At 38.9% G+C, this 15,809-nt stretch overlaps 1 protein-coding gene across 1 annotated transcript in view; it reads right to left on the reverse strand.

Annotated features, from left to right (window-relative positions):
• Nucleotides 1-15,809, reverse strand: part of LOC107187076 — an 82,014-nt gene that overhangs the window by 47,300 nt on the left and 18,905 nt on the right. Inside the window, exon 2 of the mRNA XM_015575082.1 lies at nucleotides 8,772-9,635. Within this exon, the coding sequence (XP_015430568.1) occupies nucleotides 8,772-9,186 (415 nt within the window). The 5' untranslated portion in view covers nucleotides 9,187-9,635. The remainder of the gene's footprint in view (nucleotides 1-8,771; nucleotides 9,636-15,809) is intronic.

The following is a 15,809-nucleotide window of genomic DNA, read 5'->3' on the forward strand; positions in this document are numbered from 1 at the left end:
CCGGCTGCAGAACGATCGACGGTTTCGATCTGCGAAAATTGTTTCGTTCGAAAGTAATCGACTGACAGGTGTCGTTGTTTGCGAAGACAGTTGGGAAAAATGACAGAGAGAAATAGAGAAGTAGACGTTGTTTCCACGTAGGAAAAAAAAATAAAATAAAATGCAATAACACGAACTGTTCGAGGAAAATGAACTGTCGGTCGCGTGACGCGTATTTGTGTCACCGGGACACACCGTGACACTTCGTTTTTTATCGCGAGTAATTATTGCTCCTCCTCTGTGCAACCGCGACTGTGTCGACCGGAACGACTATCTGAAAATTATTGCACTTAATTCGCGAACAATTTCGTTCGTGGTTAATTCGTTCGTTGATTGGGACAATAACTTTTCGTGTAATTGAATTCTAAAGAACGAGGGTAGGGAATGTTTATATTATGATTCGAAACGACAATTTGCAGGATTTTTTGTTTAACTTGAAACTGTGACAATTGGTGTTGATAATTTAATTACATAATTGTTTGCAGTACCACAAACCTCTTGTAATTTAATTTTCTGGAGTGAATATTAGTTCCCGTAAATATTATCTCAGGAAAGAGTACCTATCTACTAATATTTGAGGTTAAATTCAAATTTACCGTCCGTCCGGAGAAACATTATTCGGTTCAGCGTAAAACCACGAAGTAACCCGGTGCGTTCAACAAGTGTTCACAAATCACACTCCCTGCAATAATTTAGCATACGTGTCACAACTTTTGATCTCCTTGCAGGCGTATACAGTGTGTCAGAATATATTAACACAGATAGTTTTTAAAAATAACTCTAAAAACTTTTAGATAATATCACAAAAATTTCTATTACACTATAATTGTACTTGGCTTTCAAGCAATATTTTTTTTATCATTTCGTTTAATATACATATTCACGGTAAGAGACACGAGTGTTTAAATAACTTTGTTATCCACTGCACACCTCGTCGAACATTTTCAAAAAGAGCTCTCAATTTTCCTCTCCATTTGGAGTCGACCACACGTGAGAAAACAAACTGGATTTTCGTGACTTTTTTGTGCGTCCCTATTTTTCCCGTCCTTTTATACGCAGAGGGTTGAAAACCCCTTTTGCTAGAACCATCGATGCAGTGTTTTCGATTCTTTCTGGAAAAATGACAAATTGTCCACGTGCCAAAGGCAGAATCGGCCATTCATAGGTCCCGGTTTACAATCGATCGACATCCCTTTCGACGTCAAATTATTCAACAAATATGGCGGAACGAGTGGACGGATGTCCACAGTTAATCACATTACCAGCTCGCTACATTTCCATCGGTGAATTAATTATTAAGTTCGGTTATTTGTCGACTGAACGTTTCGTGTTGCATGCAACTAATTTTCTGAGTGAAGGACGGAACCGTGGGAGGGGGTAAAGGAGGTTCGCTTAATCGAAAAACAATTCGTTTGAAGGTTCGTTGTTAATTAAATTATTAACTGAGTCATAGGTTTTTCCTTCTATGAGTGTCTTAATATTAATGAACAGTAGAGTCTCCCGTATCCGGAACACCCATTATCCGAACACCCTAATATTCCAACGCTCTATTATCCGAACGTTCTGTTATTCGAACACTTATCGTCTTCCTATTAGTTCGGACATGGGAGGCTCTACTTTACTCTTATTTGTAAACTAATATTCGAACATTCCATTGTCCGAACGTTCTATTATCCGTACGTTTTATTATCCGTACGTTCTATTATCCGTACGTTCTATTATCCGTACGTTCTATTATCCGTACGTTCTATTATCCGAACGTTCTATTATCCGAACGTTCTATTATCCGAACGTTCTGTTGTTAAAATGTTCTATTATCCGAATACTTATGTCTCCCTATTAGTTCAGATAAGTGTTAGATATTTTGTCACATAAATCATATCCTAAGAGATCCGAATACGCAGGGGAAATAATAGACACGGTGATCTAACCGAATATGCCATCATCCGTCAAAGATCCATCCGGGCCAATTACCCGAAAGAAACTGGTTAGCAGGACGGGGGGTCCGAGTTCCTATTAATCCGGACAATAGACGATCCCATCGTGTATCAACGATCTCGATCAAAGTCAATCCGACGATATTCCATTCCCCGTTAATCCAAGAAGTCCCTTTCTCGTCCAAATTCCCTCCACAAAAAATTTGCAAATTTATTACCCTCGATCCCTGCTAGATCGATCGGCCAGTGGCAAACGACGGAGGCAAAGGTTGATCGGTCCTCTCGCGCCCGTGGATCGACGTTTTCCTGGACCACGTACCAAGATGAGATGCCGTTTGACATAGACCGATGACGGAAGGATTCGGTAATAGAAACGGCAACCCCTATTTCTGCCCCATCCGACATAATTAATCGAGAGGGTCGGCGCCTCCAATGCCCTCGAGGTGAAAGATACCCCAAAATCTGAACCCAAGATTTTTATACAGGGTGTCTCACAATATCTGATAAAAATTAAAAGAAAAATAAAGTTCATACGAACATAAAATTACTCGCGGAAGTGTCAGTCCACTTTATGCAGAATATTTTACGAATGGTATTATTAATGCTAAAGTGAAAATTCACATGAGCTTAGCCAGGTTACAGTCGGGGGAGGGCAAAATTTATCTTGAGATAATTCCATAACATTATTTTTTTTCTGTAGGGGAGGGAGCAAGATCCAATTTTTTCCCCTCTAGGGCAAAGACCATTTTTTTTCCTTCTGAGAATTAACTATTGTAATTTATATTAGTATGAACCCTGATTAATACAATTCTCATTAAGATGTGTACAACTAAGAAATTATCTAGACTTTATTTCAAGAAGTATTATTGTTAATGTGGTGTAAGCCAAAAATCGAAAAAAAAAACAATTGTACGTACTTATTTGGCATTACATCGATTTACAATGCGATAATATGGAAACATTTAATTGACTTATACCAGTTTTATGATTATCAGCGCAATTATGTTCCTCAAGTTGGGTAACTTGTTCTGAAGATCGAAGTCACTGAAATTAAAATGGCGAATCGAACACGTTCCCGTCATTATTAAAAAATTGTTCGTATTTCCACGGGGAAAATTGGTTTCGCGTAACTCACTGATGGAATGGTCTCTCGTTTATTATTTTCACCGTGAAACTTGATATTTTTTTAATTGTGACGAATGCCCACCAGCCCGATATTCTGGAGACTAAATTGAATTAAAACGGATGCTGTTGCTGTCGGCTCGATGTAAATTTTCGTTAATTGAGTGAATTCCGGGGAATTCTAAAATTTTGAAATTTGTAAATCTTTTCAGTATCCTTCTGAACAATGAAAAAAAAATGTTTACATAATTCTGTGATTCCAAAAAACAAATTGCATTCGTGTAATTTGAAACAAATGTACGAGTAAGTAATTCATAAATGAATTGAGAATGTTTGTGAAACTTCAGACTCCAAATTGCAAAGTTCGCCTGAAAGAAACTTCTAAAATCGTGCGAAACAATTTGCAATATATTGAAAACACAAAATTCAAAATACATGTACACAAAATCCGCACAGATTCTTTTCAAAAATAAAAAATACAACGGACACCGGTAACATTCTCGAATTTCCAACCCGACAGGATTTTTACCACTTTTTTCTCGTTTCGAACACAGCAACAAGAATATTCACACGCTCGTTCGGTTAACGAAAAAGAAAAATCGTTCCTTCTGGTGCATTCGACAGAGGGAAAAATACAACAAAAAAACTGGTTTCACGAGACAGAAGCGACGGTAGCTCGCGCCGGATAAAATAACCCGACACGATGACATAATTGTGAATTATTGCCCCATAAAACGCGTACACGTGCTTCGCGAAACGATGGCGGTGAATGGCGGGCCGCGTTTCCCCGGTTATAATTGCCCTGTCGCTGGCTCCCAAGCATCTTAACCGACCCTTCGTCCCGTTTTTAGTTTCTTTGCACTTGAGACACATCCGTCCATAATCATTAGGACGTCTGTTTTTTTATCGGTGCAATTGCTTGTCGTTTCATTCAGTTTGTACACGTTCTTAAATTCTTGAATTTATAAATTCCTGAATTCCTAAACTCGTGAATTCTTAAATTCCTAAATATCTAAATTTTATAATTCCTAAATTCCTAAATTCTTATATTCTGGAATTTATAAATTCCTGAATTCCTAAACTCCTGAATTCTTAAATTCCAAAATATCTGAATTTTTTAATTCCTAAATTCATGAATTCTTAAATTCCTAAATATCTGAATTTTTTAATTCTTGAATTCCTGAATTCTTAAATTCCTGAATTCTTGAATTCCTAAATCCTTGAGTTCATATAAAATCCAAGAATCACTACTCTCCACAATTGAAGGGATTCATAGGTCTACCTTCGACAATATCATCAGACCCACATCTCCCCCACATATCTCAGGAACAAACAACAAAAACTGGTTAATCTAAACCTTCTTGAATCCTAAAATAAACATCCTATCTGATCTGAAGCTCTCTGATGGTACTAAATAACCAAAGACTGAAAATGTAAAATCCAAGAATCACCACTCTCCACAATTAAAGGGATTCATAGGTCTACCTTCGACAATATCATCAGACCCACATCTCCCCTAACTATCTCAGGAACAAACAACAAAAACTGTTTAATCTAAACCTTCTTGAATCCTAAAATATACACGTGCTTCGCGAAACGATGGCGGTGAATGGCGGGCCGCGTTTCCCCGGTTATAATTGCCCTGTCGCTGGCTCCCAAGCATCTTAACCGACCCTTCGTCCCGTTTTTAGTTTCTTTGCACTTGAGACACATCCGTCCATAATCATTAGGACGTCTGTTTTTTTATCGGTGCAATTGCTTGTCGTTTCATTCAGTTTGTACACGTTCTTAAATTCTTGAATTTATAAATTCCTGAATTCCTAAACTCGTGAATTCTTAAATTCCTAAATATCTAAATTTTATAATTCCTAAATTCCTAAATTCTTATATTCTGGAATTTATAAATTCCTGAATTCCTAAACTCCTGAATTCTTAAATTCCAAAATATCTGAATTTTTTAATTCCTAAATTCATGAATTCTTAAATTCCTAAATATCTGAATTTTTTAATTCTTGAATTCCTGAATTCTTAAATTCCTGAATTCTTGAATTCCTAAATCCTTGAGTTCTTGAATTCCTGGATTCCTAAATCCTTGAGTTCCTGAACTCCTAAATTCCCAAATTCTTCGAATACCATTCTTCCAAATTTTCATACTTTAAAATATATAAATTTCAATATTTTCAAATTACCAAATCGTCACATTCCCGAATTCCAACAATACCAAATAAATGATCGTTGCCCATGAGGCTTCAACATCCTCCAAAACAATATTCATTTCAGACCTCCAACAATTTCATAATGGCCCATCACATCTACCTCATTCTCCACCCTACTCGACAAGTGTCCCGATACTTATGAACGGAAGTGTATCTGTCCATAAACTTTTCCCATTATTTCGGCATCTCTAGACTCCACCCCGTAAAATGGTCCCATATATTTATTAACTCCCCACCGTGTTATCGTTCACAATGTATACACTTTTTTGTTCGCAACAGCGTCGCGTCCCAGGAACCAGCGTCGTTTCGCCCCCTCGAGTCGCCGTTACGTCGACAGTTTCTATGCCAACGCGCGATTTCCTGTGAGGTTATTCCACCGTTGTGTCATTCTTACGGTCCAACTGCCCCCCCCCCTCTCCCCACCGGATTTATTCGTTTACAACGACACAGACTGGGCAGTCGTACGTTAAGATCATCATAAAAAGGTTAGAAGTTACGGTACGGACACTTTTTGGGCGGAGGGTATCGGCGGGTATGGGTCGAAACCGGTGCCAAAATGTCTCCCCTTCCGGTCGGCACGACCATCGTTTCCGTTGGCGCCCGTTGGATTCGCTGGGATCGCGGAATCCTTTCCAACGATTTCATCCCGAATGTAGAACGAACATCAAATTTTTATCGATGTTTGAAAATCAGAAAGTGGGACAATAGTGACTTGAAATTTCTTTTGGAGTCTCCACTTTTTGAGATTAATTTTTCAAATAAATATTATTGTAATGGTATGAGATCCGTGGGGCTTAATATACTATCCTTTAATTTGATTACTGCGAGTTTTGGTAAATTCGCTTGAGGATAAATAGTGTGTAGTAGTCTATTAAAAAATGTGGAAATATCGAGGGAGATGCCCTAGAAGTACCATACTGGGACCCTAGTAGCATACAAAAGGCACGATTGATCCTTCAAATATTGAAAAGATTACTTTTAATTGTTCAAAAGAAAAGGATTTCTGACACCTTATTTTCTGTATTTGAAGACATGGTAGGTGAGCCCTTATCCTGTAGGAGACACATGGTACCCCTGTATCACATAACAAAGCCCATTATGTCAAAGAACACTAGAAGAACTTTGTCCATAATTGTTCCCAAGAAAATAATCTGTAACAGTGTACATTTATGGTTCGTCTTGTACGTACAAAGACTGTAAGAATTACCCAAAAGGGATGGCGGGATTCATCCCCCAGGACTTGTCTACGTTCCAGCCAAGCAAAGCTCTTAAGTGGCTCGTTTGTGGGCGGTCGTGAAGTAAGTTACAGCCCCCAGCACGAAACCTGAACGCACATTACCGAATGGTGCATTACAGATCGTGTAGTGCCGTTGAAATAATAAACAACATAGAGCCCTGAAACGTATAACTTTGCTAACTACTAAATACGAGGGAAAACTGTCTTTAAACACGAAGGAGGTGTATGCACCAGAGACCTTTGATGAGACCACATGCAATCACGATAACTGTGTTTGTATAACAAGGTAAATGGAATGGTTGTAGAAGTGTTTTAAAAATGCACCATAGTTCTAAGTGATTAGAAATACTGCAAAGAGAGTGCAGTAATGAAGTTTAGCGCCTGAGAAGTTAAATTTAAGTGTCTTATCTTCATTTCAAGTTATATTTATGATTGGGAATTAGGGTGAAAAAGTTATCTAGAGAATGGATCAGTATCTGAAAGAGAATCCATAATCCATCTATTGTTGGTGGACCATTGTAAACATCCCCCTTGAATCACAGCCTTCTAAAGCCAGGCTATTATGTCTCCATTGTGTTTATATCACGTATGCACACATGGGGCAATGTCAGCTAGGGTTCATGTATTATACTAATAGGGGAAAACCTTACCATGTTCCGTGCTATTTACATTATGAAAATGTATTCAAATTAGGGGAATTCTGTGAATGTAACATAATATTTTAAGCTTACTGAACTTCCTGATATCATAAAATTTATATATTATACTCCACTGATATCTCATACTCCAGACTCATAAAAATCTGACTAGGATTCTAGGAATAATTCAAACAGAAACCATTCATATAAGAAGATAAATACGAAGCACTAGTGGCGCCGTCTGACGTCTGTAACTGGAAGTTGAAAGTTGCTATGTGAAGTTAGATGAAGGGAGTATTGAGGACCAGGCCATTGATGACCAAACTCTGTGAGATTAGTTTCAAAACCTTCACTAATGGTTGACATTTGACCTATCCACCCAAGATACTCTAAGTTCCCTGATTCATATCCCCGTCCCACTCTGAATATCTAGGTGACCCCACCCCCTATTAAGCTCATGAAACTACAAGATAAACCCTACAGATAGAGTCCAATATCAGATCTCCTACAAACATAGGAAAACACCTAAGGCTTCAAATTATTCTCATACTCCAGATTTACTGTTCGGCCTTATTATTCTGATCTGATAACTTTAATAGGGATTTATAGGTGTGACTTTGACAATATCATCAAACCCCTATCTCATCTATACCTTTTAGGAAAGAACAACAGAAACTGGTTCATCTGAACTTCTTGATTGGAACTTCTGATCTCTGATGGTACCTTTGACCCTATCTCACCCTATCAAACCCAATCCAAGATTCACCACTCTCCACAACTGAAGGGATTCATAGGTCTACCTTCGACAATATCATCAGACCCACATCTCCCCCACCTTTCTCAGGAACAAACAACAAAAACTGGTTAATCTAAACCTCCTTGAATCCTAAAATAAACATCCTATCTGATCTGAAGCTCTCTGATGGTACCAAATAACCAAAGACTGAAAATATAAAATCCAAGAATCACTACTCTCCACAATTGAAGGGATTCATAGGTCTACCTTCGACAATATCATCAGACCCACATCTCCCCCACATATCTCAGGAACAAACAACAAAAACTGGTTAATCTAAACCTTCTTGAATCCTAAAATAAACATCCTATCTGATCTGAAGCTCTCTGATGGTACTAAATAACCAAAGACTGAAAATGTAAAATCCAAGAATCACCACTCTCCACAATTAAAGGGATTCATAGGTCTACCTTCGACAATATCATCAGACCCACATCTCCCCTAACTATCTCAGGAACAAACAACAAAAACTGTTTAATCTAAACCTTCTTGAATCCTAAAATAAACATCCCATCTGATCTGAAGCTCTCTGATGGTACTAAATAACCAAAGACTGAAAATGTAAAATCCAAGAATCACCACTCTCCACAATTAAAGGGATTCATAGGTCTACCTTCGACAATATCATCAGACCCACATCTCCCCTAACTATCTCAGGAACAAACAACAAAAACTGTTTAATCTAAACCTTCTTGAATCCTAAAATGAACATCCTGTCTGATCTGAAGCTCCCCGAAGGTACCAGTTTAATAACCTAAGTCTGAAAATATAAAATCCAAGACTCACCAGTCTGCACGAGCTTGAGCGCGGCCGCATTGTGCTGCTTGAGGGGTTCGTTGAGTCCTGGCTGCGTGAGGTCCTTGAGAGGATTGCCGGCGTCCTCGCCGGCGCCACGGCTGTTTTGCATAGTCCTGGTGCCGTCCCGGGCAACAGCGCCCCTAGTGTTCTCGTAATTCCGAGCCTCGTTACGTCGGGCTCCTCTTCTTCGCGTCTGACCGCTTCTCCTTCGCCTCTTGCTTTTCTCCTTTCTCCACTTGGAATCCTCCTCGACCGGTTCGGCGGTCTCGCTGACAGCGATCACGGTGATCTGGCAGCTCGGACGGCGGAGTCGATCGCCAGTCAACACTGAGCTATTACGATCACGCGCGGGATGATTCTCATAGATTCGCAGGAGCTCGTCCGCCGGGTAGATGACGTACATGCCCAGCCGATGCTGCCGATGATGACGGTGTTACCCGCGCCCTCTTTCTCGCCGCGACGGATCGCACGGTGCTGGCTACCGCCGGCTTTGCTGCTGCTGCTACTGCTCCTGCCTGTGCTGCTGCCGTTTCTCTCGGGTCCGCCGCGTGAGCCAACATCGTTGCCCGCCAATTCATCGTCTGCGAGTCTCCCGCGAGTCACGCTGCCAGGCCACGCGAACACCCGCATCTTCTTGGCACCCGAGCAGCCACCGTTGCCTCCTTCCTTGCGCGCACTCACACGCCCGTCAGACTTTCCGGTGTTTTTCTTTGCTCGGTTGAAACCACGCCGTTCGATCTGATTCACCTCTTCCACTCTCTGTGCTGCCACAGTTCAGGGGATCGACAGGACGCCAGCCATGGGATCCAGGCCGAACTAACGACCTCCCATGAGCGGGGGATGTCTCGCCGCCTGGAAACAGAAGAATTATGGTCAGAGGTGTGGAAATGATAATTTTATCTCGATAGGGTAGGGACATTATATTTTAGGATCGTGGCAGGATTGAGAAGATTGGGGTTCAGTAACATGTGTTAGTGGGTCTGTGGAGACTCTGCCTTGGGATGATCAACTTTTTACTTCTGGTTTCAATGTGGTATTGTTTTTCTGCTAGTGGCAGTCTTGGTATAACACGGAACTACCATAACACGATACCCTCATAACACGATACATTACTACACGGTTTCCTACAATGTGTACGGTTAAAGAATTGTGCAGAGTAGCATAGTTTTGTTAGTTTTGGGAACCTAACCTTATTTTTTGTATGCTGTAGACATACTAGTTCTTGGATTCGTATAACACGACAATTTTTACGAACCTGACCATTGTGTTATATGAGAGTTACCTGAACATTTATAAATTGAATAATTATAGTGATTCATTGTCTACAATCGTGGGGTTGTTTTTGAAGGAGTTGTCGGTTCTTTTTCGAGGTTTCTTTCTGTTTTCTGGATTTCTTTCGAAAGTTACAGTATCACTTAGGGAATGGTCGTTACGAGTCGGGAAAGTTTTGTTGGTGCAATAACATTCAAACTTCCGTCTCATACTGGTTTGGTCCAGTTTCCCACCCCTTCGACTGAGTCATAAGCGGCTAACCTTATTTCGGCCGGGAAAACTTTATAAGTAACATCACTTCATTAATTGAAATATTTTTACTATTATAAATATTAACTAAAAATAACGTTAAAAAAATAAGGAAATAAAAGTTATTCAGGATTCAATATAGGGATTTACTTTTTGCTTTGGTAATCTTGCCCAGTTTTATTTTTGTTTCCATCGATATTCATCCCGACAATGGCTGGTCAGGATTTATGTAAGCGACGGTTTCGTTACTATGAATTATTGATAGATTCAATTTTAGCCTGGATAAGACTGAGTTTTGTACCACTGCAAGAGGAGTACTTTGTTTACAGGGTAAACGACTTATTCAACTGAATAAAGACGGAAACGTCCTCTTATTTCCGTGATTCGATAAACCCGACGTCATGCAAATCTCACCGGTGATTTAAATCTAATTTGAATGCTTTTCAATGGGAGGTAGGCTGGACAAAGCCTGAGTTCGAGTGCCTTTTAATCCTGAGTTTGAGGGGACTTTTCACAAGCGCTAAACAAATTTTCGCCGCGGAAATAGATTTCAAGGCAGTATATTGTTTAACAAAAATTGCTAATAAAGAATCACTGCCTTCTTGAACTCCTAAACTCCTGAATTCTAAACTCACAAATTCCTGAATTCTTGAAATCATAAAGTCCCAAATTTCTGAATTCCCGAATTCCTAAATTTTTTAATTTCCACACTTTTCAAATTTTCAAATTGCCATACTTCCAAATTTTTAAACTTTGAATTTCATAATCTCAAAATCTCCACGTTCCAAATTCTTGGATTCCTGAACATTTACTTTCTTAATCCAAATTACGTAATTTCATAAAATGCAATGTTCATGCACTGTAAAAAATGACCAACATTAGATACAGGTATATGAATTATTGTACTCCTGTTTCATTACGTACACGAGCCATTGCCATTTCCATACCAGCGTCGTGCATTTTGTACACGGAATGCAAATATAATTTGGCCATCAATTCCGACTGGATATCACGCTATAACCATTTGTAGAATCCCAGGGGAAACTCGTGGCCCATTAGGTTTGTGAAGAAACGAGTGGCTGTGTATGGGAATCGATCAATCAATCAAGATAACACTCTGATCCTTCTCCTTATACCAGGATCAAATACGAATCTCATCTATCCAGATGTATCAGCCCTCGTAGCGTTCATGCGCATCTACATTCAATTTTCAATTTTCCTCCGTTTAAGCCACTAAAGAGATAGGTAAATACTAGGCGCCTTTAGACGTAAAACTGAACTCGAAAAATAAATTAACTAACACAAATCAAGTGTAATAAGTAAATAGAAATAAAATACAAAATGACCAAATGACCCCTTTAGATAACCAAAATGGCCCCTGTGGGTAACCAAAATGGCGCCTGATTTCGGATAAAAAAAAATGCCGATTTCGTCATGAATTAAAATTTATTCCGGTATATCTCGAGTCTCGAGATTAACATTATAATAATAATAATATTTATGGGGTCGAGATTGCCTTGTTAATTTTCCTCGAAAAGCTTATCTGTCCCGGCGGTACGAACAAATGACGCAATTATTATAGCGCGAAACGAGAGATGAAAACGGGGGGAAGTCTCGCGCGTTGATAAACCCGGCGAATGGACCTTTTTAAGTAATTGAACAGCTCTATCGCGGAAAAGCACGGGCGCCGACGATTATTCCACCTGTCGTCGCGGAAATTCTTCGTAAAGTTCTATGCAAACTGAGATAAGCCCAGTTCGTCTATAATTACACGTCCCGTCGAAGACTGTACTTTCATCGCGTAAAAAAAAGATTATTATAAACCTCCATCCTCAATTCGAGCCAAATACACTTTTCTTTCCATCCTTTCTTTCGTAAATACCGCCACTCGTTCGCGGCAGACATTTTGAAAAAATTGGCGAAGTCCTAATTTACCTTCTGCCGCGATGATTTTGATTGTACCATAATAATGGAACGATGTATTCTTTGAAAGACAAGAAATTTTGGAACTATTTAGAACATAAAACTAAAGAAACGATAAAATAATAAAGTGTAGAAAATGAACCTAACCTATTTGGAAGACGAATATTTTTTTAATACCGACATTCTAACTTTAATTCTTGTTGAAAGGAGGATTATTAGTTACTATAAGGCGTTTAACAGCGGCGTTTAACTTGAAATATCTATATCTAGATATACATATAGGGTGAGTCAATAAGAACTGGCTTTTAAAATAAGTGGTTACCTCTTGGTTGCATTAAAAAACATTTCAAACGCATTTAAAGGGACCACTTCATCACGAATTTGATTTTTTCATGTATTATATTTTCGGAGATATCAAGGTAACCTTGAGTTTTTTCAAGGTCAATAAATCTTTTTTCCCTAGACCTTTTTATAGATCGTTCAATTTGTCTCTTTATCGACTAGAACACAACACTAAAAAAAATTCATTGACCTTGAAAAACACAAGGTGACCTTGATATCTCAGAAAATATAAGATATAAAAAAATCAAATTGCATCCATTCGGTGGGTCACTTCGAATGCAATGTAATTCGTTTAAAATGTTTTTTTATACAACCAATAAGTAACGAGTTATTTTAGATAATACAAACTTCTTATTAACTCACCCTGTATATATATCGAACAAAGATGGCGGACGCTGTGTTGCGCCGCATCAATGGCGGGCAGACGCGTGTCGAAGACGCGCTTGGCTTTTATGGGCCGTTTCTTATGCATCGAACTCGATAAACAGACGACAGGAATTACGGAATTCGATGAATAAATATGGCACACTTTGCATCAAAGTGTTTCCCGTCAACGCTCACTTCGCTTCCCTATTATTGGATTACCCGATTCGCGTTCTCCGTTGGTTTTACGGCCTCTTGATTCTCTCGACGAGTGCCACTTTTCTGTGCCACGTAAATTATTTGCACGGTCGATAAATCAGGTTCCACAGCTTTTCGAGGGAAAAAAAGTGACAGAAACTACAAGTTTTTATTTCAGATTCTACGATACGGAGAACAATTCATAATTTGATATCTGGTAAAAAAAAACGAATCTTCTGACTATTCATTCTTTTAATCATTCAATTTATTTGTTATAAGTTACAACTACCATGTCACTTACCATTCCTTTTTTTAAAATAAAAAGCTATTCTTTATGAACAGTGCCTACTGGTCCAGTTCCCTAACAGTTACCGCCATTTGTAAACAAGGAAACGGCGGGAAAATATTTTCAATTTAAACTGTTCTGCTCATTCAGACTCAGTCGAAATGACTGATTCTGCATTTCCTCAGATTCCACAACTTTCCTTGCAATATAAAAGTGAAGAAACTAGTTAATTTATAAATTTATATATTTTCAAAAGTTTATCATGTTAATCAATCCGATAGAAACAGACAGTTCTGCATAATATTGAACAAACTCTAGAATATTGGTGCATCTATCAATAAATTTTCATTAAATAACAATTACACGTTCTACTTACAATAATCATATCAGTCTAAAGAGCTGAATCTTAAACTTCGATCATTACCAAAATTGGACGAGAAAAGTGATAGAAAATAATTCCCTGCCACGAAGTTACAAGAAGCGAAGTTCGCCATCCAACCCAACAAAATAATGTCTATATATACCAAAAGTTTCGTAGCAGAACAAAATGGTGGTAACGAACATGGAAAACTCCGAATGTATCTGAGAGAACAAGATTTCGAGGATGCTGTGTCGAGTTTTCCTCGGAGCACGAGATTCTCGGAACGGAAACCTGAGTGCCGGATAATTGAGCGAGTGCTCCAATTATTCGCCGATGGAACAGAATGCACGGCCAACGAAGCTTTTTTTTTTTCTCTTTCTTTCTTTTAATCCAATATTGTAACGCGATTCCCGAACTTTTCCCGCGTGTCCCTTTAAAAACGCTAGTGAGTCCCCTCTCTCGGGCCCCCCTTTTTTATTCTCTGTCCACAGACTGCTGCATCAACGACTAATGAATCAGGTTAGCGACTCTGAAAGGGAGACAAGAATGCTGATGAAACGGGGGGAGTGACCGGAAAAGTGTCCCGTGATTTCATTTTGCTGGCGCGTATTAATCATTTTAATCGAACGCACATAGAATAACGAATTTTTAAACTATTCACAGGCAGAAATAATTTGGAATTTCGCAAAAATTCCGCTTCTGATTGGGACGGGGTGACTGCACCATTATTAAATTTAAGTCAAAATTAATCCATCAAGTATAACGTCATTATCAACCCTTATCCGTTCCTCATTTTCCCAACTTAATTTGTCCCTCGGTGTCAAATTGACCCAGTGGTAAAAATCAACACAATGAAGTGATAAATAGTTGAATTAGCAAATTCTTTACAATAAAAATCACGAAGCCTCAGTTAAATTTACATAAACATGACAGAATGACGTCATTTCTTCGGGGAAAACTGTGTCGAATTGACACAAGGGCATTGGCGTAACTAGAATTTTTTTCTGGAGCGGCTAGGTCCCCTGACTTTCGCCTATAACACTGCCCATCAGGCATCTGTACGTAATTTAATTGATTACCTTTCAATTGATGTTGCAGGATTATTAGTTAAGTAGAATGTAAAAATTAAATAGCTTAATTCTAATATAACTTTACTTAATACTTTAACGTTTCGTACTTAGTTGCATTGCGTATTGCATTTTGGCCCATGTATTTATTTTTTATAACATAAAATGTTACCAACTGACGAATGTTTTTTTTTATATATTTCCATCATTTCTGGACGGGGGGAACAGTCCGTGTTCTAGAGGGGCCAGGCCCACCCTGGCCCCTACCTAGTTATGCCAATGCACAAGGGATGAATGCGAGTTAAATAATGCGAAATGTTATTACGAATTTGCACAGACTCGTACAGAACATATCATATTGTAACAAATTATAACAAACATGTTTGATAGCAACGTTATATAACAATTTGTTATACAACACTATTTTCCTACATGTGTAGACGCAGCTTCAGGCAATACGTTTGATCCCCATCACTGGTGGATGACATCCCTGTACGGGGACGCATAGACTTTACAGATTGTGTGTGGAATCGAATATCCAGGTCTCTTATTCCTGTTTTCCATGATGTTCGAGGCACGTAGTTCCCCGACCTCGTCGGCAACGTGTCAAGTACGTTCGTCGAACCGCGGCAGTCACGTGCCGTTGCATAATTTCAACGCGTGGCGCTCCGGCTACAACCCCGGAAGGATGATGATAGGAGACGTGCGAACTTGATAATGTAGCCGCACGAACTGCTTCATAAATTGACAACAGCAGTTACGATTGACGATCCACGCCGTCTAATTACTTTCGATCGATTAATTCTTACACGATGGAGAACGGATTCACTTTTCAGTTGAAAGGTGTTAACAGTTTGATTGTGGATTCTTAGGCAAAATGTCATTATTTAAACTAATTCGTGAACACAAATGTAAAAAACTGAATTTTTTCTTCCTCTTTTGAGGATTTTATCGAGTTAAACGTT

This window comes from Dufourea novaeangliae, unplaced genomic scaffold, assembly GCF_001272555.1.
Source record: "Dufourea novaeangliae isolate 0120121106 unplaced genomic scaffold, ASM127255v1 scaffold96, whole genome shotgun sequence".
NCBI lineage: Eukaryota > Metazoa > Arthropoda > Insecta > Hymenoptera > Halictidae > Dufourea > Dufourea novaeangliae.